We start from the raw sequence: 25,055 nt of genomic DNA on the forward strand, positions 1-25,055 counted from the left end.
GGTAACTGGGCCATAAAATACTATTTCGTTTAATGTGTGTTTAGGTCATTGCACTTTCAACCATGCTTCAATATCCGACGCACAAAGCACCCTTTAGCGTCCATATGAAACGCATAACCCTACCACATACCTAAACCTACCCATAACCGAAGCGTCACATATGGACGCTAAAGGGTGCTTTGTGCGTCGGATATTGAAGCATGGTTGAAAGTGACGAAAAAGTGACGATTTGGGGTGAGAATGTGTTGGCAGCCATATTTGTAAAACTATATTGATATTCTTTATATTGGTAACATAATGGTTACACAATTTCCTCCTATATTTGGACAGAAAAAAAGAAGTAATATTGTAGATCAGAAAACATTTTTTTCTTTTCTTTTCTTTTTGCAACATCCATTTGTATTTTAGTCATACAGATATTTCACTAAATTATAAGAAATATGACAATCATAACTGTCAAAATTAAATCCATGATAATAAGACAAAGACTTCCATCATTTCTTATTTACAGAAGAGGTCACATAAAACTTTAATCTGTGTTTGAGGTTTGTAGGTTCTGAATAAGCAGCATGGTTCTTCATTAGTAGTCTTAATTGGAATGAAATGCTTTGTTTTACATTATTTCACAGCTCTGAGAAAGCTTTAGAAAAATATTTTTACAGACAGATGGGATGAGAAAGAGAATGATAGGATGATTGTGTATTTGGTTGATGGACTCCGTGTCATTACAGAGGGAATGCGTCACGTAGAAAAACATATAAAAGCAGAGAAGCCCACAGAGGGAGGGACATGCTGATGAGGCGAGAGCCTGCGCTAGACTTCATGGTGTAACTGCACCTGCCCACGTTCCCGACCTTGTCAACTGCGGACAAAGTTACGGAAGTTGAACAACAGGAGGCCTCATATAGACCCATCACACTGTCTTCCACTTCCTTCTGGGTAAAATTTCCACTGCCTTGCTGGATGGAAATGCTCTCGATGCCTGTGCCATTACTGTCTGTGATGTTGACAGACAGTTCCCAGTTTGATGAGCTGCAAGAGGAGGCGTAGCAAGTACCCTGTACATCGACAATTTCACATTTTGGAGGAGTCAAGTCAGTCACCTGGGCGGAACAGTAAAGGATGAGTTAAAACAACAGCTTACTGAAGAATAACTTGGCATATAAATAATATTATAGATCCTTCAGGAATCATTCCAATATGCTGATATGGTGCTCAAGACACATTTCTTATTATCAATGTTAAAAACAGTTGTGCTGCTTAATATTTTTGTTGATTCTCTGGTGCAAAGTTTAGCAAATAAGTGTTTATTTTGAAATAGTAGTCTTTTTGTAACAATATAACACTTTTTTTTCCATTTTTGATCAATTTAACACTTCCTTGCTAAATAAAATAATTAATTTCTTTTTTTTTAATCATACTGATCGCAAACTTTAATGGTATATTAAATATTGGTTAACCACAATTTGCTTTGTGTGGAGAATTATTGGCTGCCATTGAAATTTACAAATTTAGAGATCTAAATTTTCCCTGTTCCTATTCATTATGTTAAGTTAATAATTTAGAATTTTTTTTATTTAGTGTTGGGTTGCCACTACTGCAAAATCAGTAGAGAATTTGACTGTAATGACTTGTGTAGCTTGTGGTTTGTTGGGGAAAAAAATTCACATTATAAATGTGAAACCATGTGAGGTTACCTTGGAGAGAACAGAAAGGCGAACGACAGCATAGTTAGAATCACTTCCTCCAGGTCCCTCTGCCTCGATGGTTAGCGTAACATCTGTGCCTGAGACCGTATCAGCAGGAGGAGTGAGAGACACTGTGCCTTGAGCACTGCCGTCACTCTGCAGATTGAGCCTGCGATGACAAAGTAACAGAACTGTGGATCAGAGTTTTGCTCTTGATAAGAAAAGCAATAAAAACTTGTTCATCAATCATCACTGAGTGATTTGAAAAGTAAGAGGAGAAATTACGTTGATGGATGTGTCATAGGGATGGTTTTGTCATTCCTTGCACGTATTGTGTAGGTACCGCTTGATCCATTGGTTGTAATAGTAAAATTTAGTTTAAATACTTGTCCTGGCAGCATGGAGCTGTCCGCTATTGCCTATAGATGGAGAGGTAAAAAAAAAGAAGATATTCAATTCCAGAAAATAGCATTATTTAAAAAAAAGATTTGTTCAAACAACTAGAGTGACGCCTACTGCCTTCTAAAGGAAGTATTCTAACTTTTATGGAACTTTATAAGTGACCGATTTCCACACGAGAGACTTGACCACATTATAGATTTCAATAGATTTTTTTATGTTAGCATGTTGCTAGGCTAACAAAACAGTTCTTAAAGTTGGCATGACACACAAGTTGCAATAGTCTTTTCTTCCCTATTGTGATGTATACTGTATCCGAGTAATTAGCAAACACCATCGCACACCTGCTGCAGGTGATACCCAGCAAACACAGAACGTTGGCACAACGTACCCACCCAACCTTCTAACAACGTTTTAACAACATGGACAAAAGGTTGCTATAACTATGTTGTGTGATGAAGGTTGTTACAGCGTTGTCTCAGTGTTGACACTGAACCACCGTTCAGGGCCATTTAAGGTTGTGCCTAAAGCCTGGAACACACCAAGCCTAGCATGACTAGCGCAGATGAAAGCCGACTGTGTTGTTGCCTCGCGTCGGGGTAAAAAGCTTCACTTGAACACACAGAGAGAACTACAGCCGACTGCTAGCTAGAATGCGTGTAAATGAGACAACTATTTCTGCAGATATATTCGTCTATATTCGTCATTCAAAAAGGGAAACCGACGAGGACCAATTTCAGCCGACGGTGCGGAACACACTGAGGAAACTTAGTCGGCCGACGCACAAAAACTGGCCGACGGTTGGCTTGGTGTGTTCCAGGCTTAAGATGTCTGGACAACCACTGGACGACATATGTACTCACTGCCCTGAAGCATGAAAATCAGCCTTTTAAATTTCAACTGACCGTTGGGCTCATGTGTCGTCTCATTCTTCATTAAGCAAGGATACGTCAGAATTGCGTTTAATTTACCTCAGCTAAATAAGATACGTAATTATTCAAACACAACCTACAACTTCCTTGTCTAATGTGACATTTATTTGAACATCTTCTGGTCAGGTATGACAAATATTTAACTTTATACCAAAAGTATGAAGCCAAAATGACTTTAATGATGAGTAATTGATTTCAGCACTCCTTGAACAGGCAGCGACTTGAAGCGCATAGCCTAGGCTACTTGTTGCACAATAATGTTTTTTTTTTGTTTTTTTGGAAACAAACAGAGAAAAATAAAAATGTTTGTAACTGCTCGCACACCTGTTTATTTTTTCCTTTGATTTGTCGTCTCATTCGTTTCTTTGCTAGATTTTCTCATGTCTGCTCATGCTAGTTAACGTTAGTCCACTCCCTGTATAATATGTCTTTTTTTCCCTTTTTTTTCCACAAATGTATGACTTTTGGAAGTGCAATTCGATTACCATTATGCAGTTTTAATAAAGTTGAATTAGCTAACCTTATATGTCATTTTTACTCTTCAAAGTGTACACTCGCAGGTGTTGATTATAATGAATTTACTGTTAGGCCCATACATAATAATAAGGATAAACAATATTTAAAAAGTATATAATTATCTAACATATGACTAATTAAAAATTAACCACAAAACATAACATGCTAAATGGGGATATCTATATCTAGCAAAAAAATTGAAAAAAATTGTCAGAACGTCGTCTCTCAGTTGCTGAATGTTGCGCAACAACGTTTCTACAGCCCTATCGCGTCTTTCAATTCTACGTTGTTACAATGTTGCGAGCACGTAGACAGCGACGTTGCCATAGTAGAAATGCAACGTGCCACAGATGTTGCCACAATGTAAATGTGTTTGCTGGGTAGGTGCGTGGGGGGAAAAAGACCAAATAGGTCAAAAGATCTACAAAAAACAAGGAACTCCGGCACACTATACTTGCAAATGAGCATCAAAATGTATTAGCACCGTTTCCTAAAACTAGTGTGCGGGAGTTCCTTGTTTTTTGTAGATGTATATCCGAGTGAAATGGCTTTTCGAACAAGAACAAATGTAGGGCAGGACTTGATCGAATCTGTGGATGTTTGTGGTTTGCTATAGCTATGATCTGTCACGCCAGTAAACACGTCTATAGAGAAGAGAAGAGAAGAGAAGAGAAGAGAAGAGAAGAGAAGAGAAGAGAAGAGAAGAGAAGAGAAGAGAAGAGAAGAGAAGAGAAGAGAAGAGAAGAGAAGTTATTTTGATAAGTTATTTAGATAAAAGATTACAAACGTGAAAAATAAAAAAATATGAAAAATCCACGCAATTATTAGTGAATGCAACCCAGTGTTTTCCACTCATCCACCATGGGTTTATTGGATTTATTTTTTTCACTGAACTTGGTGCAATGCATTCTGGGAATGTCATGCCATTCTCTGTGAAGAATATATGCAATAATTCCTTCAAATCTAGATGAAAAGAGTTATCTTAAGAGGCAGCATATCTGAAAAGACTGTATCTACCTTTTGGTATAAAGCTCACTAAGGTTTGGAACAGAGGGAATGTCATAATAGATCAAATAACAGTTTAAAAATAAGTGTCATGTTCCAAAAAAGAATGCAGTTTGTACTGTACCTTGACATTGACTTTGGACTGAGACATCTGTGTGGTGGTCTGCCTCTGGAACAGGCTGGAGAAGGTCTTGTCTTTTCCTTTCAGCAATACCACAAACTCTCCTTCTGGAACTTCTTTCACAGTAACTAGGAAATCTCCACCACCCATTTTCTCTATGGTTCCATTAGACACTTTGACCCCAGACACCTCCATGAGAGCGACCTCATGCACCTCTAGAACCTCTGGACCTTTCTCTCCAGTCAGTGTTAGTAGCAGCTTAACTGGTGAGCCTGAATAAAGAGCATGTAATCTTTTAACACTGCCATTCAAATAACTTTATAAGAATCGATTCATAGTTGAACACAACAGTGGTTCAAACCTGCTGATGGCCGCCCATCAATGACAGCATATCCAGGATGAGGTCCTTTGAATTCCTCCACAAAGTCATAGATGAATGTAATCGCACTCTGACCTGAAGAATGCAGATTCTTTTCATTTTAAGTATTTTTTTTTTTACTGTCTACATTACAAAGGCCTAAAGACAGGTTGGCAAAGACTTCAGTGTTTTGTTTTGCATTGGTTTATGAAATGTGTACATGATGGCTCACCAATCACTTTTACGGTGTAGGACTGAGTTGTCGTCATGTCAATGTGCCACAGGCCCATCTCAGTTTCATTTAATTTGATCCGTTGCAGGTTTCCTACACTCTGAATTGTTCCCAGAGGTCCGTTGGAAACAGTGTTAGATTGAGAGACACCTGGAAGCAAGTGCAAGATAATAGTGGAGGAACTTACTTTTATATCTTATAAAGAAGTTGTGCATAATAACAATCGACAATCAATCAAATGAGTACAGCACAATCTAATATAATCAATTCACAAGTTTTTCTAGTTTTACATTTTTATTTAGTTATTTCTATTTTTTAATTTTTCAATAACTTCTAACATTTCACTCTAACATTGTTAGTTTTAATTTAGTTTTCACAGTTTTCTAGATTTTACTAGCTATTGCCGTCCTTAACATTAGGAGAGATTATATATAGTCAGTGCAACCACCACACTTTCATGAGACTAAACCAGATTTCATGTTTAGAGTTGTTTGCAGCCTGGTAAAACTTGCATGACACTATGACTTATCCTGGACTAAGATGAAATGAAGATAATCTAAATTAGTTGGGATAGCTGAAATTCAAAATGTTTGACAGCTTGTCTTAATTTAACAGCTATAGGGCCTGTAAATTGTAAAATAAATGTATTGTCAATTAGTTCATTGTTAAATTTGCAATTTAAAGTGCCTCTGAATTTACCTGTTGGGCTGCGTAGGTTGAATGTGAGGCTATTTCCTGTTATGTAGATGGTAGTGTTGGACACAGACTCATCCAGTAGGAAGGAGAAACTCTCCACACGTCCTGGATCCCTGGAGCGCTGAAGAATTGTCACCTGACAGAAAAAGAAAGAGTGTGCAAACATTTGCAAGGAAAAAACTTTGGCTTTATTCATTTATACCAGTAAGCTGTTATAACTGTTTTGTTTGTGAGATGTTTACAATTCAAAATATTTGTATACAGTTCAAAATTGCTATAAAATGCTGATCATACCAGGGCTGAAGTGGAGGTGTCAACAATGATATCAGTGGCTTGAGAGATGCTGGATTTGGAGACCGCAATGGCTTGACCTCCAGAGGCCAAGGCCACGTCATAATACACCTGAAACTCTGACGATGCCTTCAATGCCCTTCTCCTCCTCCTTGATGGTGTCATGAAGAACGACACCTGAAAAGAGAGGGGGAGGGATGGAAAAGTGGGAAACTAATGGAGGCCTGGTTAAAAGGTTGATGGCAAAGACTGAAACTAAAACAATGTTAGAGAGATTACCGCAGACTTGGTGCTGCGGATGAGGGCTGTGATGGTTTTCTCCAGGTGTATATCCTTTGGTGGAGCGTCGGTGAACACATATATATGCGAGGAGGAGGGAGCGCCTGTTAGAGCCAACTGTGGAAGAGACAGAAGGTTAGAAAGGAGAAGAACCAGGTAGAGTGATCAATCAAAACTGATTCCTTGTAATGTTCCTGCTAGTGTTTTGACCAAACTAAGAATGGATCTCAATACAGACAATTTAGTTGTGGATGAAGGTTCACAGATTATCTATAATATTCATTATAATATTTAATATTCTAATATTAGTTCTAACTAGAGACTGGTTGCTAATCAGATATGACGATTGAGCTGATTGGCTAAAAGGCCACACAACACAGTACCTGAAGTCCTGAAAGGCACATTTCTGGGATGTCTCCTCCTCCATCAGCTTTGAGCTTGGAGATCTCTGACTTCATTATATCTGGGTCCGTGGTTCTTATTAGTGGTCCAAAATCTACAAATACACACAGAATTCATACAAATAGTATCTGTAAAAACATCATTGCTCTTTTCCAAATTCATAGCGAGATGCCTACAGAGGCAACAATTTAAGGCACTATATAGGCACATTATCAAAATGAAGGCTGTTCCAAAAATTACTGGTTACACTTTAGTTTAGGGTCCAATTCTCACTTTTAACTAGTTGCTTATTAGCATGCATTTTACTTGGATATTGGCTGTTTATTAGTACTTATTAAGGACATATTAAATGCATTATTCTGCATGACCATATTCTACATCGCTTAATCCTACCCAATACCTACACTTAGCAAGTACCTTACTAACTATTAATAGCAGTAATTAGGAGTTTTTTGAGGCAAATGGCGTAGATAATAGTGAGAATTGGACCCTAATCTAAAGTGTGACCAAAGTACCTAATTTTGGTCAAATTCTAAGGCAGAATTGCATGTTTTCTTCACTGAGAACAACAAACTTTGTGGGGAAAAACTGAAAATGACGAACAAATGATGCTATTAAAATAAAGCTGCAGTCCATAACTTTTGGCGCTCTAGAGGTTAATACACAGAACTGCATACATCTGTTTATGTCTATGACGAGTCACGCAGGTAGTGGGCTACTCGGCTACTTGGCCCCGACCGGTCTAAAATAGTCAAAATATAAACACTTTTTATAGGTGTTCAGTAGTGATTCAGAATAAGACAAAAACACGGTTTGGAAAATGGGTTCATGATTTAGTCGATTTTGAGCACAAAAAAAGTTACGGACTGCAGCTATAAATTGCATTCAGTAATGAAAAGTTTCAATAAAACAGTTTTGTGTAATTAAGAAGGTTTATTTTGACCAAGTATTTATATGTGCTATGTATTCCAATGCTTGATGGAAACTCATTAAACTCACCTGGATCATTAAACGGCACCAGAATATATTCAGATGGTTCATCTTGAGTTCCTTTCTTACTGTCAATGATGTTGAAGGCGACTCTTTTGGCTTCTGCAATGTCGTCCGCCATACTGCCTGTGTTATCAATCACAAAAGCCAGCACTGCAGATCGTGCAATACCCATCAGTCTGATGGAGGAAAATTTTTTTATTCTGGTTAATAGATTTTAGTGATATATATTATTTAGACTTTCAAATTAGGAATGCCACATACACTACTATTCAAAAGTTTGGGGTCGATCTTATCCATATGCTCACCAAGGCTACGCTTACTTGATCAAAAATACAGTAAAACAGCACTATTTTGAAATATTATAATATGATAAATGTTTTCTGTTTGAATATATTTTAAAATTTAATTTATTGCTGTAATGGCAATGCTGATTGTTCAGCAGCCATTAGTCCAGTCTTTAGTGTCACATGATCCATCAGAAATCATCATTTTAATTGTAAAAGTATTGTAGTGTAGAAAACAGGTTGTTAAGAGAACTTGACATTTTGCTCCCAGCTTTGCAAGTAATAATATCTCTTAAATGTTTAAGAAAGTTTGTCTAAGGATATATAAGGAATTTATCCCCATACCGAAGGTAGTCCTTGTTTCCTACAGCTCCACGTATGTCCTCCAGCAGTTGCAGGGTGGCTTCAGATGCCAGGTTCACAGCATTGTTGTGTAGATCAGCATTATGGGAAAGGCGTTCATCTTTACTGATCCCACCTCGAGGATTCTGGGTACTGCTGAGATCAGTCTCCCCACCATGGCTACATTTACCTTTCACACACGCATAAAAGACAAAAAATGAAATTGTGCCACTTAAGAATATTTTTTGAAGTATTTTTCACTCCTTTTTTAAAATGTTTCTTGAGTGGGGAAACGCAGATGATATCTTATTTTTTATCTGTCAAAGACATTTTGAATTGTCTGTTGATTTATTTTCAAATTTGGTAAAATGTTTCAGTTAATACAGCCTCTGCTCATGTAACCCCTCAGGTCTTGCTCCGCTTCGAGTGGATGGCGGCCACACTAACAAGGACATTAAAGACAGCAGTTTCTAGTGTCAGTTGCTAGTGTACCTCTTGAGATCAGGGGAGTGAGGTTTACCTGCACAGCTCTCTCTATCTGGCCTCCGTTACACTCACCCCCCTAAACCTCACTCCCATCTGGGTCACAGCACCAATATAACCCCTCCAGTCCTACTCTCCCCGCTTTGAGTGGGACTCGATCCAGTGTCTCCAGCATGGGAGGTGGGCAAACTACTAAGGACATTAAAGACAGCGGTTGCTAGTGTACCTCTTGAGATCAGGGGAGTGAGGTTTACCTGCACAGCTCTCTCTATCTGGCCTCCGTTACACTCACCCCCCTAAACCTCACTCCCATCCGGGTCAAGGCACCAATATAACCCCTCCAATCCTACTCGCCCCGCTCCGAGTGGGACTTGAACCAGCTTTTAAGGCATTGAAGGCGGGCACACTAACAAGGATGCTAAAGGCTCTAGTATCAGTTGCCAGTGCACCTCTTGAGATCAGGGGAGTGAGGTTTACCTGTACAGCAATATTTTTCAGTTGTTTACACATAACAACCTAAAACCACTCATTCTAAGAAGCTGATAAAACACCAGCGTTTGCTGTAAGTTTATCTGTTAGCTTAAAAAAGCAGTGGAAGTAGTTCCTAATACATTTTGACTTCACCTTACATTTTTACAGTATATATGCCCATGCCTGTTTCTGGTATAAACCTATGTATGTTTCCCCACCTTGAGGTTTGTCAGCGGAGAACAAGCCCATGTATCCTGAAGTGAGGTACTTCCCATTCAGAATAGCAGGCAGCAGCTGGTTTGGACAGGTACCACTGGCACAGTCACTGCATGTTGGCATTGCAACGTCTGCACATGAACAAATACATATCTACAGCAGTATACAACACACATAAATCACAAACATGCACTTAATTTAATTTAATTTGCTGTTTAGGAACAGTCAACAGATTAATCTCATACAATATGATATGTACTCTCTGGTGTAACCTGTTATTATCAGTTATGCACCACGTCATCTGTTCACTTATCTCTAGTTTTCAATTTAAAAAATTGATTTTTAGGAGCTATTACACATGAACATTGGACATGTCAACACTGAAAGAATGGTGTAATCACATTTAATTTCCACATATGAGTCTCTCTCATAAAGCACACCCACTGGCTTTATCTACCTGCAATGTTCTCAATGTTGAGATCCGGTCTGATGAGGTTGACATATGGACTTTTGTTTCCTAATTCAACCCAGTTACTGTGGCTGTAAAAATCCTGAAAAAAAGAATAATGCATAACATAATATTAATGCTATTAAAGCTTACGTTATATTTAAGTTTTATTTTATTTTTAAATATAATTTAGCTTGAAAACACATCTTTTAGAGAAAATTGTCACAACCAGCATCCAAGCATTTCTTATAATAAATTGTAATAATGAAACCATTTTCTTGGTAATTAAGAAAAGTTTATGCTTTATTTTTCTTTTATGGTTCTATATGAAATGAGACTGTTTATGTGTGTGTGTTCCTGTAGTTTTAATATAAGTAAATGTTGACAAAATGTATAAACTGGATGTTTAACATAATATTAATATTGAAAGCTTAAGTTTTTTGATTTGCTAGAGAACATTTCTTTTAAAGAAACATGTGACAACCATAAACAAAAGCATTTCTTATAATAACTGAATGTGTTAACAAATTGTTAATGAGTGAAACCATGTTCTTGAGCAATTTTGTAGCAATATGCTTGTCATAGTCACTGACTGTATCTCCCTCTCTCACCCACCTGTAGTGTGTGACACACACGCCCTAGTGTTTCTCTGGCAGATTGAAGGTTGTCAGTGCGGACATTCGCTTTTATGGCTGCAGTTCCCTGAATGATGAGGTTGCGCCCCTCAGCGAAGGCCTCATTATTGAAGTGGTGTGGTGCACTGCCCATGAAATCACGGTCCACAAATCCATTCTGCATGTAGATCTGATTCAGTGCCGCATGGAACTTGGCACCCGAAACCTCACCAGTGGCCGTGCCCAGACACGCACGCAGCAGCTCTTCAGGTGATGAGCCCTGTGTTAAAGTGGAATAATTTGAATTCAGTGAATCATCATTTTGAGTAAAATGATGACAAACATTTCTCAAATCAAAGCTATTATTTGTCTTCAGAAGAATCGCACAATTTCTATGGTATATTTATAGTGCTTTTTATGCCCCTATTTGTACACAAACTCACAGTTGGATTGAATTCTCTTCCTTCTGATTCAGCCACTGCTTTACACACATCCTTGATCTTTTCCATCACAGCAAAACCAGTAATGGTCACATGAGTGTTTCCGTTACCCCCAACTGACACAAAAGCCTGCACCCTGGACACTAGTGTGATAAGGGCCACAATGGGTACTAATGGCTTCATGATCATCTGAGTCAAGAAGAATAAAATGTAGCAATTTAGTAATGCGTGCTGTGCAAAAAAAAAAAAAAAAAAGAAGAAGAAGAAAAAAATCTTTTCAAAAAAAAGAAAAATGAAGAAAAACATCTTTAAAAAAGAAAGAAAAAAAAGCTTCTTTTTTTTATTCATGAGGGAAAAAAATAACTTAACCAGTAGACAAATTGAAGGAAAAAGAAGGAATTCAAATCTTTAGAGAGAAGTGAGCGGAATTAAGTTTAAACTATTACAAAATGTTTATATATAGGCACATATTATATTTATATTATTTATATTATATATTATGATAAGGCAATGTATCAATCATAAATAACAGAATAGAAAATAGAATACAATAGAATGTATAATAGACCTTATTTCTTACCTTCTACATTCAAGGTACCTTCAGTCTGTCTCGGTTCCTCCTGTCTGTCCCTTGATAATGGGTCCTTGTTAGGCTCTGATGACATACATATACATATGTCTTATCTCACAGAGTACATAAGTTGCCATGCAATCAGACCTCAGCAAATGATTAACCATTAAGGAGGAATTATATTATTAAGGCATGGCTGCCTTTAAAATATTGTCAATATCATATCACACACACAAAAAGTATAAATCATACCTATGATAGCCTTCATTAAATATAAAATCCCCCCAAAAATGTAAACATCTACAGCAGTAATAAAACTAACCTGATGCTTACGGTTGAGTAAAGCATCCACTCCACAAAACCACCTTTGACCATTCACATAAAAACTTCTACATTGCTTAATTTTAAAATTTGCTTTATGACTTTACCAGTAAAGAGTTTATCATCATCTTTGGAAACAATATTCACATTCCACAATAGGACCCCACCTGTTCTTGCACATTGAGTTCCCAGAAACATCAGGAAGTTCTTCAGTAAATAAAATGATTGACCGTATGGCATTACATGTTCAAAGAATGACCCTTATGCATGAATTATTTACTAAATTATTGTGACTAACTGTCATGATTCTGCCATCTTGTTCTTGATTTTCTCTCGTCTTGAGGCAGAATCATGACAGACCCATGTTTTTATGTGCAGCACATGGCCATTTGTTTGGGCCATGTGCTTGCGTTGTCTCGTTTCTAACCCCGCCCCCTTGTTATCCTCGTTTTGTAATTATTACCATATTAGTTTCACCTGTTGTGTTTATTTTAAGCCTCCCTTTATAACCCCCTTGTGTTTCTCTGTCCTTTGTCGGTTCATTGTCAAACACTGTCTATCTTTATGATATACCTCTGTGAGTACTTTGTCTGGAATCCTGTTTAATGTGTGACTTGTTTTGCTGTCAGTTACTGTCCTGTCAGTTACTGTCCTGTCATTGTCATCGTCAAGGTCGAGTCTTAGTCAAGGCTATTTGCCTCTTGTCTTGTTTTGCCCCCTCGAGGGTTTTGTTTTCTCTGTTTTGTCTACAATAAATTGTGTGAGCATTCAGTCTGCTTTTGGGTTCGTCTACCTTCATCCTCATGACACTAACTAGTGTAAGACTGAAAATACTGGTGGAGGCCTGATTTATGGGACAAAAGGGCCTGGCTGGCTAATTAACATTTGACCTCCCCATACCACCTGACTTCCCCTCAGAAACAACAAAGAATTCACACAAGAACATGGTTTAATGCGACTGTTTATCATTGACTGTTATGCTTTTGGTGTCATTTGAAATGTCTCAAAGTGAGTGGTACAGATATCTCGTACAGGTATTTATACCGGGAGCGAACGCTGGCGCGTCTTAGTTGCCGCTGTTCCCGGGTGTTTATTTGTTTTAAATTATTACTTTAATTCTCTCTGAGTTGTTTCAACGCTGTAACGGTCTGGCTTATGTTCTTAAAACGATAAGCACAACATTTGGAGAGATCCGAGTCTGTGTTTTAAAACTCTGTTGTTTACACGGAGTGTTTGGCTACTCTACGTGCCTAATATCGGAAAAATGAGGCTCCACGCAATGATTCCATGGATCATCTTAATCTGGATTATTTTACTTCCACTATTTCAGCCTGCTGTATCGGTATTTCTATACAGCGCTGAAGAACTTCTACAGTTTCGTTCAAATCGCTACCTGTCTTCTCCGGATCTTCATCTCTATACTGACATCTTTAAGCCTCGTCGCAAATATATTCATCGCGGATCAAGACGGAACTACAATTATGATGACTCAAACTCTATAAAATCCTTCTGGTCATCATCTGCGCGTTCGACAAGGAAATTGGAACGAACTGTTGATCACTCTGTGCTAGCTCATCTAGGCAAGTCAACCCTCACCGAACCAACAACGAACGTTTTTACGTTTGGATTATTCAACATTCGTTCAATCAACAATAAGGCGCCGCTGGTTTGGGATCTACTGAATGACTGTAAGTTTGATTTCTTCTGTTTGACTGAGACATGGCAGCAGCAAAATGATTTTTCTCAGCTGAATCAGTCCATTCCTCCAGGTTTTGCTTATGTCTGTCAGCCCCGAGTTTCGGGTCGAGGTGGCGGTCTAGCAATGCTTTATAATAAGAAATGGAAGGTCTCTACTATAGCTGTGCCTTCCTACGCTACTTTTGAATCCATGGTGCTACAAGTAAATGGACCGGTACCCACTATCATAACAACTGTTTACCGTCCACCCAAATCTAACACTAACTTTTTAACTGAACTTTCTGCTTTTTTAACTTTATTATGTTCTGCTTCCCCAAATGTGATTATGGTTGGTGATTTTAATATCCACGTGGACAGAGCTACTGCTACTGATACAAAAGACTTTCTATCATGTTTGGACAGTTTTGGACTGAAACAGTTTATTGATTTTCCAACACATTCAAAGGGTCACACACTCAATCTTATTTGCTGTACTGGAATAACACCTTTTGAGTGTAGTTCACGTGACTTGTCTATATCGGATCATAAACTTGTGTCTTTCAGTGCCAAATTAACTGTATCAAAAACTGTTCAAAGCCGTACTATCACATTCCGCAATATTAAGAACATTGATTTGTCTGTGTTTTCTAATGAAGTTGATAACTTGTTGAATACTGATGGACTACTTAGCCTGGATGAGCTGACTTCTTGCTATAATGATCAGCTGCAGAATATCTTAAATGTTGTTGCACCTTTTAGAACTCGGACTGTCTCATTTGCTCATACTGCTCCATGGTATACCTCTGAGTTGCGTCTGTTAAAGGCTAAGGGGCGTCAACTAGAGCGTTTATATATAAGATCTGGTTTAACTGTGCACAAGGAAATGTATGATTACCATATCAGAGGCTACAAAGAAGCCCTTTCTATTGCTAAAACTAGTTATTATGCTAATATGATAAACTCTGGTGGTGGGAATACAAAAATGCTGTTCTCAACAATGAACCGTATTTTGCGACCACCAGATGTTTTCTCGTTGCATTCGCATTCTAATACTACATGTGATATTTTTATGAATTATTTCAACGAAAAAATTGAGACTATTCATAAGAATTTAACACCCAACACTGGGGCATGTGGTTCTTTCTCCTTTCTTTACGATGCTTCCAATCTAACTGCTTTTTCTAGTTTTTATTTGCCTACTGAGAATGAAATAGCTGAATGTGTTCAAAAATCTAAATCTACTACCTGTCAGTTAGATCCTATTCCTACACATTTTGTTAAGTTTTGTCTACCTTCTTTATTACCCTTGATAACTAAAATTATACATTCTTCTCTTATTACCGGTACTATTCCTTCATCCTTTAAAGTTGCAGCAATAACTCCTATACCCAAGAAACCCGGTGCGGATTGTAACAACCCTGAAAACTTTCGACCCATCTCTAATTTACCCTTTCTTTCTAAATTACTGGAAAAAATTGTTGCTCAGCAGGTACATACTCATCTAACGGATAATAACTTGTTTGAGCAATTTCAGTCTGCTTATCGTCCATATCATAGCACGGAGACAGCTCTTATTAAAGTCACAAATGATTTGTTAATGGCTGCAGATTCGGGACTTTTATCAATACTCGTTCTTCTTGATTTAACCGCAGCATTCGACACTATCTCACATAGCATTTTACTGGAAAGGTTGATTTCTATTGGGATCACTGGTACAACCCATGATTGGTTTAGATCATATCTATCTGGTCGGACTGCAGTTTGTGCAGATAAAACAATTTAAATCGCGGATATCTCAGATAACCAGCGGTGTACCTCAAGGATCAGTCTTGGGCCCTCTTCTGTTTATCGTATATTTATTGCCTCTAGGACAGATCTTCCGTAAATTTAATATACATTTTCATTGTTACGCTGACGACACCCAGCTCTATATATCTTCAAAGCCTAGTTCGATATTTCCGTCTTCCTCTCTGTTGCTTTGTCTCTCTGAAATCAAATCATGGTTTACATGCAATTTTCTTAAGGTTAATAGCGCAAAGACTGAAATTTTATTAGTAGGCACTAAAGCAAAACTGCGTAATTGTGAAAGTTTCTCACTTGCTATCGACAACTCTGTTATTTTTCCTTCTTCTCAGGTAAAGAGTCTGGGTGTTGTCCTCGATAGTACTCTGTCTTATGAGGCACATGTTAATAATATTACACGGTCAGCATATTACTATCTGCGAAATATTAATCGTCTCCGACCATCCCTTTCTGTTAATAGTACTGCAGTTCTGGTGCATGCATTAGTTACTTCTCGAATTGACTATTGCAACTCTCTGCTCAGTGGTGTCTCACAGAAACTCATTCACAAACTTCAGATGGTCCAGAACTCAGCAGCTCGGCTCATTACACGAACACCTTTGATTGAGCATATAACTCCGGTATTAGAGCATCTTCACTGGCTTCCGATCAAATACCGTATCCAATTCAAGATTTTACTTTTTACTTATAAGGCTCTTCATGATCTAGCACCTTCATATCTGAGTGAACTTCTGCATGTGTATTTACCTACTCGATCTCTCAGGTCTTCTGCTTCTGTGACTCTTGTAGTACCATCTGTGCGTTTGACTACGATGGGAAGTCGAGCTTTTAGTTGTATAGCTCCGTCGACTTGGAATACTTTACCACAAGATATACGTAATAGTCTTAGTCTCTCAACTTTTAAATCACGTCTTAAAACTCATTTTTTTAGATTAGCCTATCCTGATTGATTTTAGTAATGTCGGTGGGCATTGATTTTATGTCTTTACTCTTTATTGTGTTGTTGTTTTTTCCTCTGTTTTATTATGTATTTTATTATTGTAAGGTGTCCTTGAGTGTCCTGAAAGGCGCCCACAAATAAAATGAATTATTATTATTATTATTATCTCATATCCAGATAGATAAAATAAAAGGAAATAAGGTTTATAGAAGTTTAGAGATAAGGCCAGATAAGGCAACCCCCCTTCTGTGGGATAGAAGCTATTTGAGGGTGGTCTCCCCCATCCCCCAGTCACCTGGTCAGGAGAGAATAAAGGAAGGTGTTCTGGCCCTCTCTGGGCACGTCTTTGCTGGATACGTGAATGGAATAGGTGCTCTTGCTCGCTCCCTCTCTAGCTCTCTCTCCCTCGCTCTCTCTCTCTTTCCCTTTCTCTCTCTCTATCTCAGGTAGGCTACAAGCTGGGTAAGATTATTTGGTGTAACCAATGTATAACCATGTTCTAGATATTTGAATTGATTGTGGAATTGATCTCTGATATCTGAAATATTAAATGGTTACATGTGATTAATCTAAATGATTTTGACATTGTTCATTTAATGGTTAAAAGGAATAGTCATACATTCGCTCACTTTTAGTGAGGCACAGATGTTATTAAAACCTTTCATTTATGGAGTCAGATGAAGTAACGAGTAAATGCATATGATCAATGTATTACAAATTTAACCAACCAATACTTTGCATGAGTGAGGACAGAACACGTGATACCTTCCCCGTGTATTGGCGAACCGGCGATTGGACCAATATATTAATAATAATATTTATTCTTGTATTATTTGCTTACTTTTATTTAAAGGTTTACCAACTAAATTTTCCCTCATTAAAAAAAAGTTTTACACATAAACAAACTGTACTTTTGGAAAATATTGAAAATAATTGTATGGAACAAATTAATCATGACTAGCTTATTTATAAAGTGTCATCAGTTCCTTTTTTCTTTTTTCTTTTTTAGGTGTCAGTATAGCAACTTATATATTTTTTCACACTAATATCCTTAAATATTTTGTGGATGCACTTCATACTTCAACTGAATTCCTTAACTGAATTTAAAAAAATGTAATCTTAAGGTGCAATTTACAATGTTCACTTAGCAATTAGGTTGTCAAAAAAACTGCATTATTTCACTTTCAAAAGATGTATTACATGGTTTTGATTCACACAGGTCTCTCACGTGTCCTTTTCTTTCAGTTTTCAACAAGTCAGTCATTATTCAATTATAAAATGTCAGTAAATATGTTTGTCATGTTTTGCTGGTCAGTAAACACTATGGCAGAGAATTAAAAATATGTATTCTTTAATTAACTGACACGCAGACGAATACAGGAACAAAAGACTAACCAAACATTCAACATTAATGCAGGACAAAACAATGGTTTACTTAACATAATCCCGGTTCTTTGATAACAGAGTGAGGTGTTCCACTATGGGAATCGGTTTGGGTGTGACCAACTATGGAAGCTCCTGTGACACAACGTCTGTCTTTGACGTCATTAGAGAGATTACTTCCCGTTCCTATGCAAGGAGGGGAGTGTTGGTGAAACAACTCACTCTGTAATAAAAGAACAAGTAACCCATTGTTCTCTTTCTAACTTCACTCTGACTTTCACTATGGGAGATATAGACAACTACCGGATTGCACAACGTATGCTATACATAACAATTATATGGCATGTGATAAGGATGGCTCAGACACATTTAGTATATAAAACAGCACAAAAGTATGTGGCGTTGCCCAACTTGCTGCTGCACAGATATCCTGAACCAAAACTCCCCTGAGTAAGGCACATGATGTAGCCATGCCCCTATTGGAGAGGTCCAGCATCTATCCAGTGGGACAGCGGCTTCCCTTTGTGAGGAATAGCCTTAGACACAAACAGCTGGTCATTCTTTCTGAAACCTGCTGTCCTCTCCACGTACACGATGAAGCGCCCTTACTGGACATAACGAATTCAATCTCTTATCCTCCGGAGAAGAGAACGGAGGAGAGTGGAAAGTTCTGTAGTTGGACATCTATATGCCAAGTCGACCACTTTAAGTATGAAAGCAGGGTTAGGGCAAAAAGAAACCAACCTGCAAACAAGACAGGCTGATTGACAGGGCCTGTAAGTCACTCACACGCTTAACTGTCACCAGCGCTACAAGCAGTCCCGTCTTAAACGAGAGAAACTTCAATGCTATGCCTTCTAATGCTCAGGGAGCATTTCACCTTTAGCTTGTGGCTTGGATGCAATATAAATTATTTATTATGTATTCATATGTCTTACATTATACACTATACATATATGTATTATGTATGCAAAGCCCTGCCGTGCTGGCTGAGAAGGCGATCGCGATGTTTGCTTGCTTGCTAAAACAGAGGTTAAACGCCCCTTACGGAAAAAAAGTATAATTCAAGTTCATTTTATGAAGTATACTTGAGTAATGTTCAAGTATATTTTTAAGTATACTTTATGTAGTAAGTATACTAATGTCAATATGTACTAGTAGTAAACTTGTAAGTGTACTATTTTAATACCGCTTGGGACTAAATTGGCCCACTTGAAGTATATAAAAGTATATGTTTAAGTGTACTATAAGTGTAACAGTAGTAAACTTTAAGTGCACAACTAGTTCATAATTATGTTTCTCATTTGTACTGCAAGTGAACTTATGAGTATACTAGTAGTTTACTATTTTAATACTTGTAGCAACTTTGAAGTATACTCTCAGTAAACTACTAGTTTAGTAGTTTTATACTACAAATTTTATTTTAATGTACTCTCAGTAAACTACTAGTTTAGTAGTTTTATACTACAAGTTTTCTTTAAGTGAACTTAACATTATACTTATAGTTTACCATTTATATATTATTTTTTACTCTTTTAGTGTACTCTCAGTAAACTACTAGTTTAGTAGTTTTATTCTACAAGTTTTCTTTAAGTGAACTTAACATTATACTTATAGTTTACTATTTATATACAATTTTTGCAGTTGCAGTAGGCCTATACTACTATGTTCAAATGTTATTTTTTTATACTTGAAAAATACCTTTAACTGTACTTTAATTTTAAAAACATTTTATTAGCTTCATGCATCCTTTTTTATCAACACTTGAATGTCAGTAAGTTTCATAAAGGCAACATTTTAAACAAAATAGTTGAGAAAATCACATTTTTGTCAAAGACTACGCCTTGATCAGATCCAGAACGATGATCAAAACACAGGTGGAGTAGATCGAGTCCAACACCCCCAAAGCTTCACAGTCGTTTTCTCTTCATGGGTTAGGCCTACGCTTCATTTCATTTGGAAACATTAAGCAGTTTTGATTTACAAGCTGTTTAATGTTTGATATTACATTATTTTACATTTGAGTGAGCAATCTTCCATCACTTGTTTCAGCTTATTCTTCTCCTGTGTTTTGATCCAGAGATTCTGTACTAGAAGATGTGTCATAGCGCCCCCTACCGTATAACAGTGAAAACATGGATAGCTGGAAAATTCAGTCAATGGTGGGGAAAAGTTAAATTAAAGTAAATATGTACACTACCAGTGGACTAGCCTACACAAAAATTCAGTTACGCAGAATTAGAAACATATCTGTTTTATATCAATATTTTAATCAATATATTCAAACAAAGTTTCATAAGACTGTATATGAAAAACAATGTAAAAAAAAAAGTATATTTAATAGGCTACTCGATCAAAAGAGTTAACACAACTACAAGCCAAGTATACTTTGAATAATTCAAATTTTAAGTATATCTCGATCAAAAGATTATAGTATAGTATAGGCCAAAAGTATAGGCCAAATATACTTGGACTTTTCTCTCAGTATAAGTGTAATTAAGTATATTTTTGAGAAGTATATAAAATGTAGACTGAAAGTATGCTTTCTTCTTTTTAGTTGAAAAGAAGTATACTAATAGAACACTTGAATAAACTTATCTTCCATGCTTATTTTATTTACTCTATAAGCTATTCACCGAAAGTTTGTTACTATATAAAGCTGAACATGTTAGTTTATAAGACGGTGTGTAATATTATGTTTTTAAAAAAGTATTTAATAAGCTACTCAATCAAAATAGTAAACACAAGTACAAGCCAAGAATACTTAGAATACTTAATTATACTTTTAAGTATATCTCGATCAACAAGTATAGGCCAAATATACTTAGACTTTTCTGTCAGTATAAGTCAAGTATACTTAAGTGCAATTTGAAATATATTTCTGAGAAGTACATAAAGTATATTTCTGAGAAATATATAAAAAGTAGACTGAAAGTATACTTTCTTATTTTTAGTTTAAAAGAAGTATACTAATAAAACACTTGAATAAACTTCTTTTTCGTAAGGGTGCTGCATCCTCTTGTTTCCTGAGGGTGCTGGTTTCTCTTATTTTCTCGAGCGCTGGTCCGAATAGGCCTTTAGTTAGGTTGTACGCTGCATCTATCACCCAATCCTGACAGGTATAGCCATAATGCTCTCTCACCTGACATGGCCAGGCCCATAACACGGCCAAAGCCCTGAACCGCTCCACGGGAAGAACGGAGAATTAGATCGTTCATATCACATATTTCGTCCCAGAGTGCTGGGTTCTGCACTCCTGTGTCTAAGTGTCGCCCCATCTCCTCCAAAATCACTGCCTTGTACGTTGACAGTAAAGCCATTGCGTTCAGCGAACACACTGACTGTGCCGCATTGGCCGGGAGCTTGCTCTTAAAGGGGCTACACCAATGGCGAGATTTGTCAATTTGCTGCGGCTCGTTTACACACCTTGTGCAGGAAACTGTCTGCCTGAGAGGCCGAGTCCATCTTGCTAGGGCATCCAGACTGTTGGACAGGGAAGGGAGTGTTGTCTTCCTCTTCCTCGTCATCCATGTCTAAGTCAAGGAGATCAGAGTTAGCATCGCCCTCTGAGTCCTCGTCACCTGGCCCTTCCTCCTCCTGTGCGAGAAGGACATCAAACAGAGGAGGCATATCCAGGGAGTCGGCTTCCATCACGTCCGCCCAGCTCATGGTAGCTGGCGTCAGTAGCCATGGATGGTCAGTAGCCATAGATTTCGTGGCAGCGCCGTACAGACATGGGCCTTGTTGGTTAGCCACCGCCACTCTCAGCCTTCTCTCCAAGATTTTCCTCAGCATTGATGCACAGTGGACAGATGTTTATACGCAAGCGACATTTGAGCATGTTTTGGGCCCATACACATTATGCACATAGTGTGATGGTCCCTGCCCTAGATGGTTGCTCCACATGACGACGGACATGGGTGGGATACAGCCTCCCTGCTCTTGAACTCAGAGAGAAAGAGTACACGATTTTGGCCACGACTTGGCCGTCTGAGACAAATTGCCTATTAATGACTGTTGCGTTCAAATTTTAGCATTGACGAAATTCCGACAGTGTCAGAAGTTTGGACTCACAGTCCTGCAGTGTGACTTCTTCTACAACAACCGTCAATTTTACAAGACAAGCCATGACCAAAATTAATGTTAGAGATTTCTTTGTAGCCACCATTTCAGTGGTTTGTCACCATCACCATTTGTAATGCAGCTCACTATCACTGAACATGTCATTGACTGATATGTAAAACTTCGGACGAGTTTTTAAAGCGTCTTGACTGTTGTATAGTCTGACAATAATGACAACTGAGATCTTACCATGTGAAATGGCTTACAGCGAGAATCATGTTCATACAGTTTTACAAGCAGCAATCGTAAAGGGCTTTTATAAATAGTATAGTGTGCACCCAGCTTAAGGGCTTAAATAGACAAGAAGAGGTAATGAGGTAATAAACATCAGGGGAATGTAATCAGTAACTACGGGAACAAACGGGCACACACTAGGAAACTTGGGATGCGTCTCAATCAGCTCCCTAGTTCAGTAGTAAGGGCACTGCAGGGAGTCGACATCTTAAGGGCTGTTTCAATTAAATCACAAAACTTGAATCACGTGAGCCATAACACATAATAGATGTTTTTAAATATACAAACAATTATTTTATTATATTTCAGCATGCATTCATCGCTAGACATGCAATAAACATAATCTAGCTAAGATTTATAATAATTAGTTTACAGCTGAAATGTTGCGGGTATATATAAAAAACAAACTATCATAATGTTCTTTAAATAACATTACAAGTAATGTCAGAAAGATATCAGCTCTCAGTAGTGAATATGTTGTACCATGTCGCATCACCGGAAATAGAGTCATCAGTGTCCCAAGTGTAGTGAGCCAGGATCCTTACTGTCCTTAAAGGAGAACTCCGGTGAATTTTTAAGTTAATCTTGATCGTTTTACCTTTGTGAGTACTGTCTATAGAAAAAAATAGCACTAAAACACTATTTAGGTGAGTTTAAACAATGGCTAAGTTGCTAAACGCATCTTGTTGTCATGTAAGGGCCCTGTTCATGTTGGACAGACATTTTAATTGCATTTTGTGTCTGTTAAGAGGCACAAAGACACTCTTTAGGTTAATGCCCCCATAACTGCCGTTTTAGCTGAATGGGAGCTCTGGGCATTAACTGTAACAGCTCCGCGTTGCAAGCACCGATCCGGTTCGTTTTTTTTTCTATAGACAGTACTCACAAAGGTAAAACGATCAAGATTAACTTAAAAATTCACCGGAGTTCTCCTTTAAGTGCCCAAATTCGTGAACACGATATACTGATTCCCCAGCTTGGGAGCTGATTGAGACGCACACTAGGTCAACTTACTATGGCAACACAGGCAAACAGGAACAGGGAAAACAGAACCAAAACACAATGAGCATAGAAATACATACAATGACCATCGTGCTCAGTTTTTGTCTGTATTTAGTTAAACATTTCCATGCTTCTTCTTAATTATTTAATTTTTTCAATGCCCTGCCTGGAGCTCCAAAATGTCTTATAATACAATCCATATGCATTGTTTAGCACTGTTCATACATTTAAAAAGCACACACACATACATTCTGAACAGCTGTCGTCTGAAGGAAAACAACAAGAATGTCATGTGAAAGAAAGACAGAAAGTAACACCTACTCCGTTCTACTGTTTTTATCGCTTCTTTGACACACCTTCAGTACAAAATGATGTACGAGACACAGGAATGACAAAGGCAGAGGTGAAAAAGAGTTCATAGAAGAAAGTAACTGATGGACAACTAAAGATCATCTGGAGATCAAATTTCACAAAAGGTATGTTTCATTTTAGTCTATCCAGGTTTACTCAGATACTGCTTTAAATGTGAAATTATATGGGATCTCAAGTCTAGACAAAAGTGGCAGAATAAAAGTCAGAAAAGTCAACCTGAAAAACTTGTTTTAAGATAATGTCATTGTCTTGCATTTTATGGTAAAATTAACAGGGAATCTTGAAAAGAGTCTTCAAATATAAAAAGGAATTACGAAAGACACTGAATAGTTCTGATTTAAGATTAGCTCTTGCTCTGTGTTGTGGTGTTTTTACATACAATACAGTTCAAAAGTTTGGGGTCTTTTTTGAAAGAAATTTAAACTTTTTTCTGCAAAGATGCTTTAAATTGACCAAAAAGAATGTTGACCAAAAAGAAATGCTGTTTTTTTTAATCAAAAAAAGAAATGTTTCTTGAGCACCAAATCAGCATAGAATGATTCTTGAAGGATCATGTAAAACTGGAGTATGCTGATAAAAAATGTGTGGCCTTTGTACAAAAGATCAGGTCTACGTTTCAATTGAAGTATAAGATGCTGTTTGTAACATTCTTTAATCATGCTAGAAAACATGAACATCATATTTTACACAAACTTGTGAAGTTCGAGGAGCTTTTGAGTGCCTCCTTTTTCAACATTTTCATTTAAATTAGTATACATTACAAATTATAATGAAAAAAAAAATAATGAAAAAAACTGAAGCAAAATAGAAGCATAATGGAAGCAGACTACAGTGATCTAAAATTGTTGGACCCCATTGTATGTCATAAATAAAACCCTTTTTGACCAATTGTTTGTCTATACAATCACTGAATTATTTCAGCTCTTTGATTCTTTGCTCTTCCCACAACCCTTGCCATGTTTTCTAAGTAAATGTTGTTGTTGGAGAGGGCATGCAGTGACATGCTCAAGTGCCCTGCATGGCACACTACTTTTTTCAAGGAAAAAATCAGATCCATTATCAGTCATGAATGAAATTGAACATCAACACCAAGATTTTCCTGAGTAATAATAACAGACAACCCTTATAATGGATGATGCAGGATAAGTGAATGATCTCACACAGTCATCATTTCTACTAAACCAGCAATTATTACGCAAGAGTGAGAGACGCGCAGTTTGTTTAATACAATAATACTGTAAGCACAATGAATCTCGATCCCAGCAACACTATAAATGTGTTGTTATGAAAGCCTTTTTAATGCAATGTTTTTAGACACTGTGAACTAATGTAAAATTGATGTGTTTTAAATACTAAGTAAGAGAATGTGTGAATTTGTTGGTAAACATTTTGGTTAGACTTGGTCTGTATGTGGTTTTTG

At 37.3% G+C, this 25,055-nt stretch overlaps 2 protein-coding genes across 4 annotated transcripts in view; one reads left to right on the forward strand and one right to left on the reverse strand.

Annotated features, from left to right (window-relative positions):
* vwa11 (von Willebrand factor A domain containing 11) overlaps positions 1-25,055 on the reverse strand; it is a 25,766-nt gene continuing 711 nt past the window's right edge. The window contains exons 2-18 of the mRNA XM_082164838.1: positions 11,791-11,865; positions 11,214-11,399; positions 10,772-11,050; positions 10,166-10,259; positions 9,711-9,839; positions 8,542-8,728; positions 7,919-8,088; positions 6,901-7,013; positions 6,518-6,634; positions 6,242-6,415; positions 5,951-6,083; positions 5,252-5,401; positions 5,023-5,115; positions 4,665-4,933; positions 1,974-2,107; positions 1,698-1,857; positions 1-1,103 (exon numbers count right to left, since the gene is read on the reverse strand). Of these exons, the coding sequence (XP_082020964.1) occupies positions 726-1,103; positions 1,698-1,857; positions 1,974-2,107; positions 4,665-4,933; positions 5,023-5,115; positions 5,252-5,401; positions 5,951-6,083; positions 6,242-6,415; positions 6,518-6,634; positions 6,901-7,013; positions 7,919-8,088; positions 8,542-8,728; positions 9,711-9,839; positions 10,166-10,259; positions 10,772-11,050; positions 11,214-11,399 (2,766 nt within the window). The 5' untranslated portion in view covers positions 11,791-11,865 and the 3' untranslated portion in view covers positions 1-725. The remainder of the gene's footprint in view (positions 1,104-1,697; positions 1,858-1,973; positions 2,108-4,664; positions 4,934-5,022; positions 5,116-5,251; positions 5,402-5,950; positions 6,084-6,241; positions 6,416-6,517; positions 6,635-6,900; positions 7,014-7,918; positions 8,089-8,541; positions 8,729-9,710; positions 9,840-10,165; positions 10,260-10,771; positions 11,051-11,213; positions 11,400-11,790; positions 11,866-25,055) is intronic.
* LOC309495230 (prostaglandin D2 receptor 2) overlaps positions 23,221-25,055 on the forward strand; it is a 5,330-nt gene continuing 3,495 nt past the window's right edge. Inside the window, exon 1 of one of the 3 annotated variants that reach the window (XM_082164902.1) lies at positions 23,221-23,739. The gene's annotated coding sequence lies outside the window, so the exon portion shown is untranslated. The other 2 variants (XM_082164900.1, XM_082164901.1) reach the window with 2 other exon arrangements.

The sequence above is a fragment of the Leuciscus leuciscus genome (assembly GCF_965113295.1).
Source record: "Leuciscus leuciscus genome assembly, chromosome: 3".
Taxonomy (NCBI): Eukaryota; Metazoa; Chordata; class Actinopteri; order Cypriniformes; family Leuciscidae; genus Leuciscus; species Leuciscus leuciscus.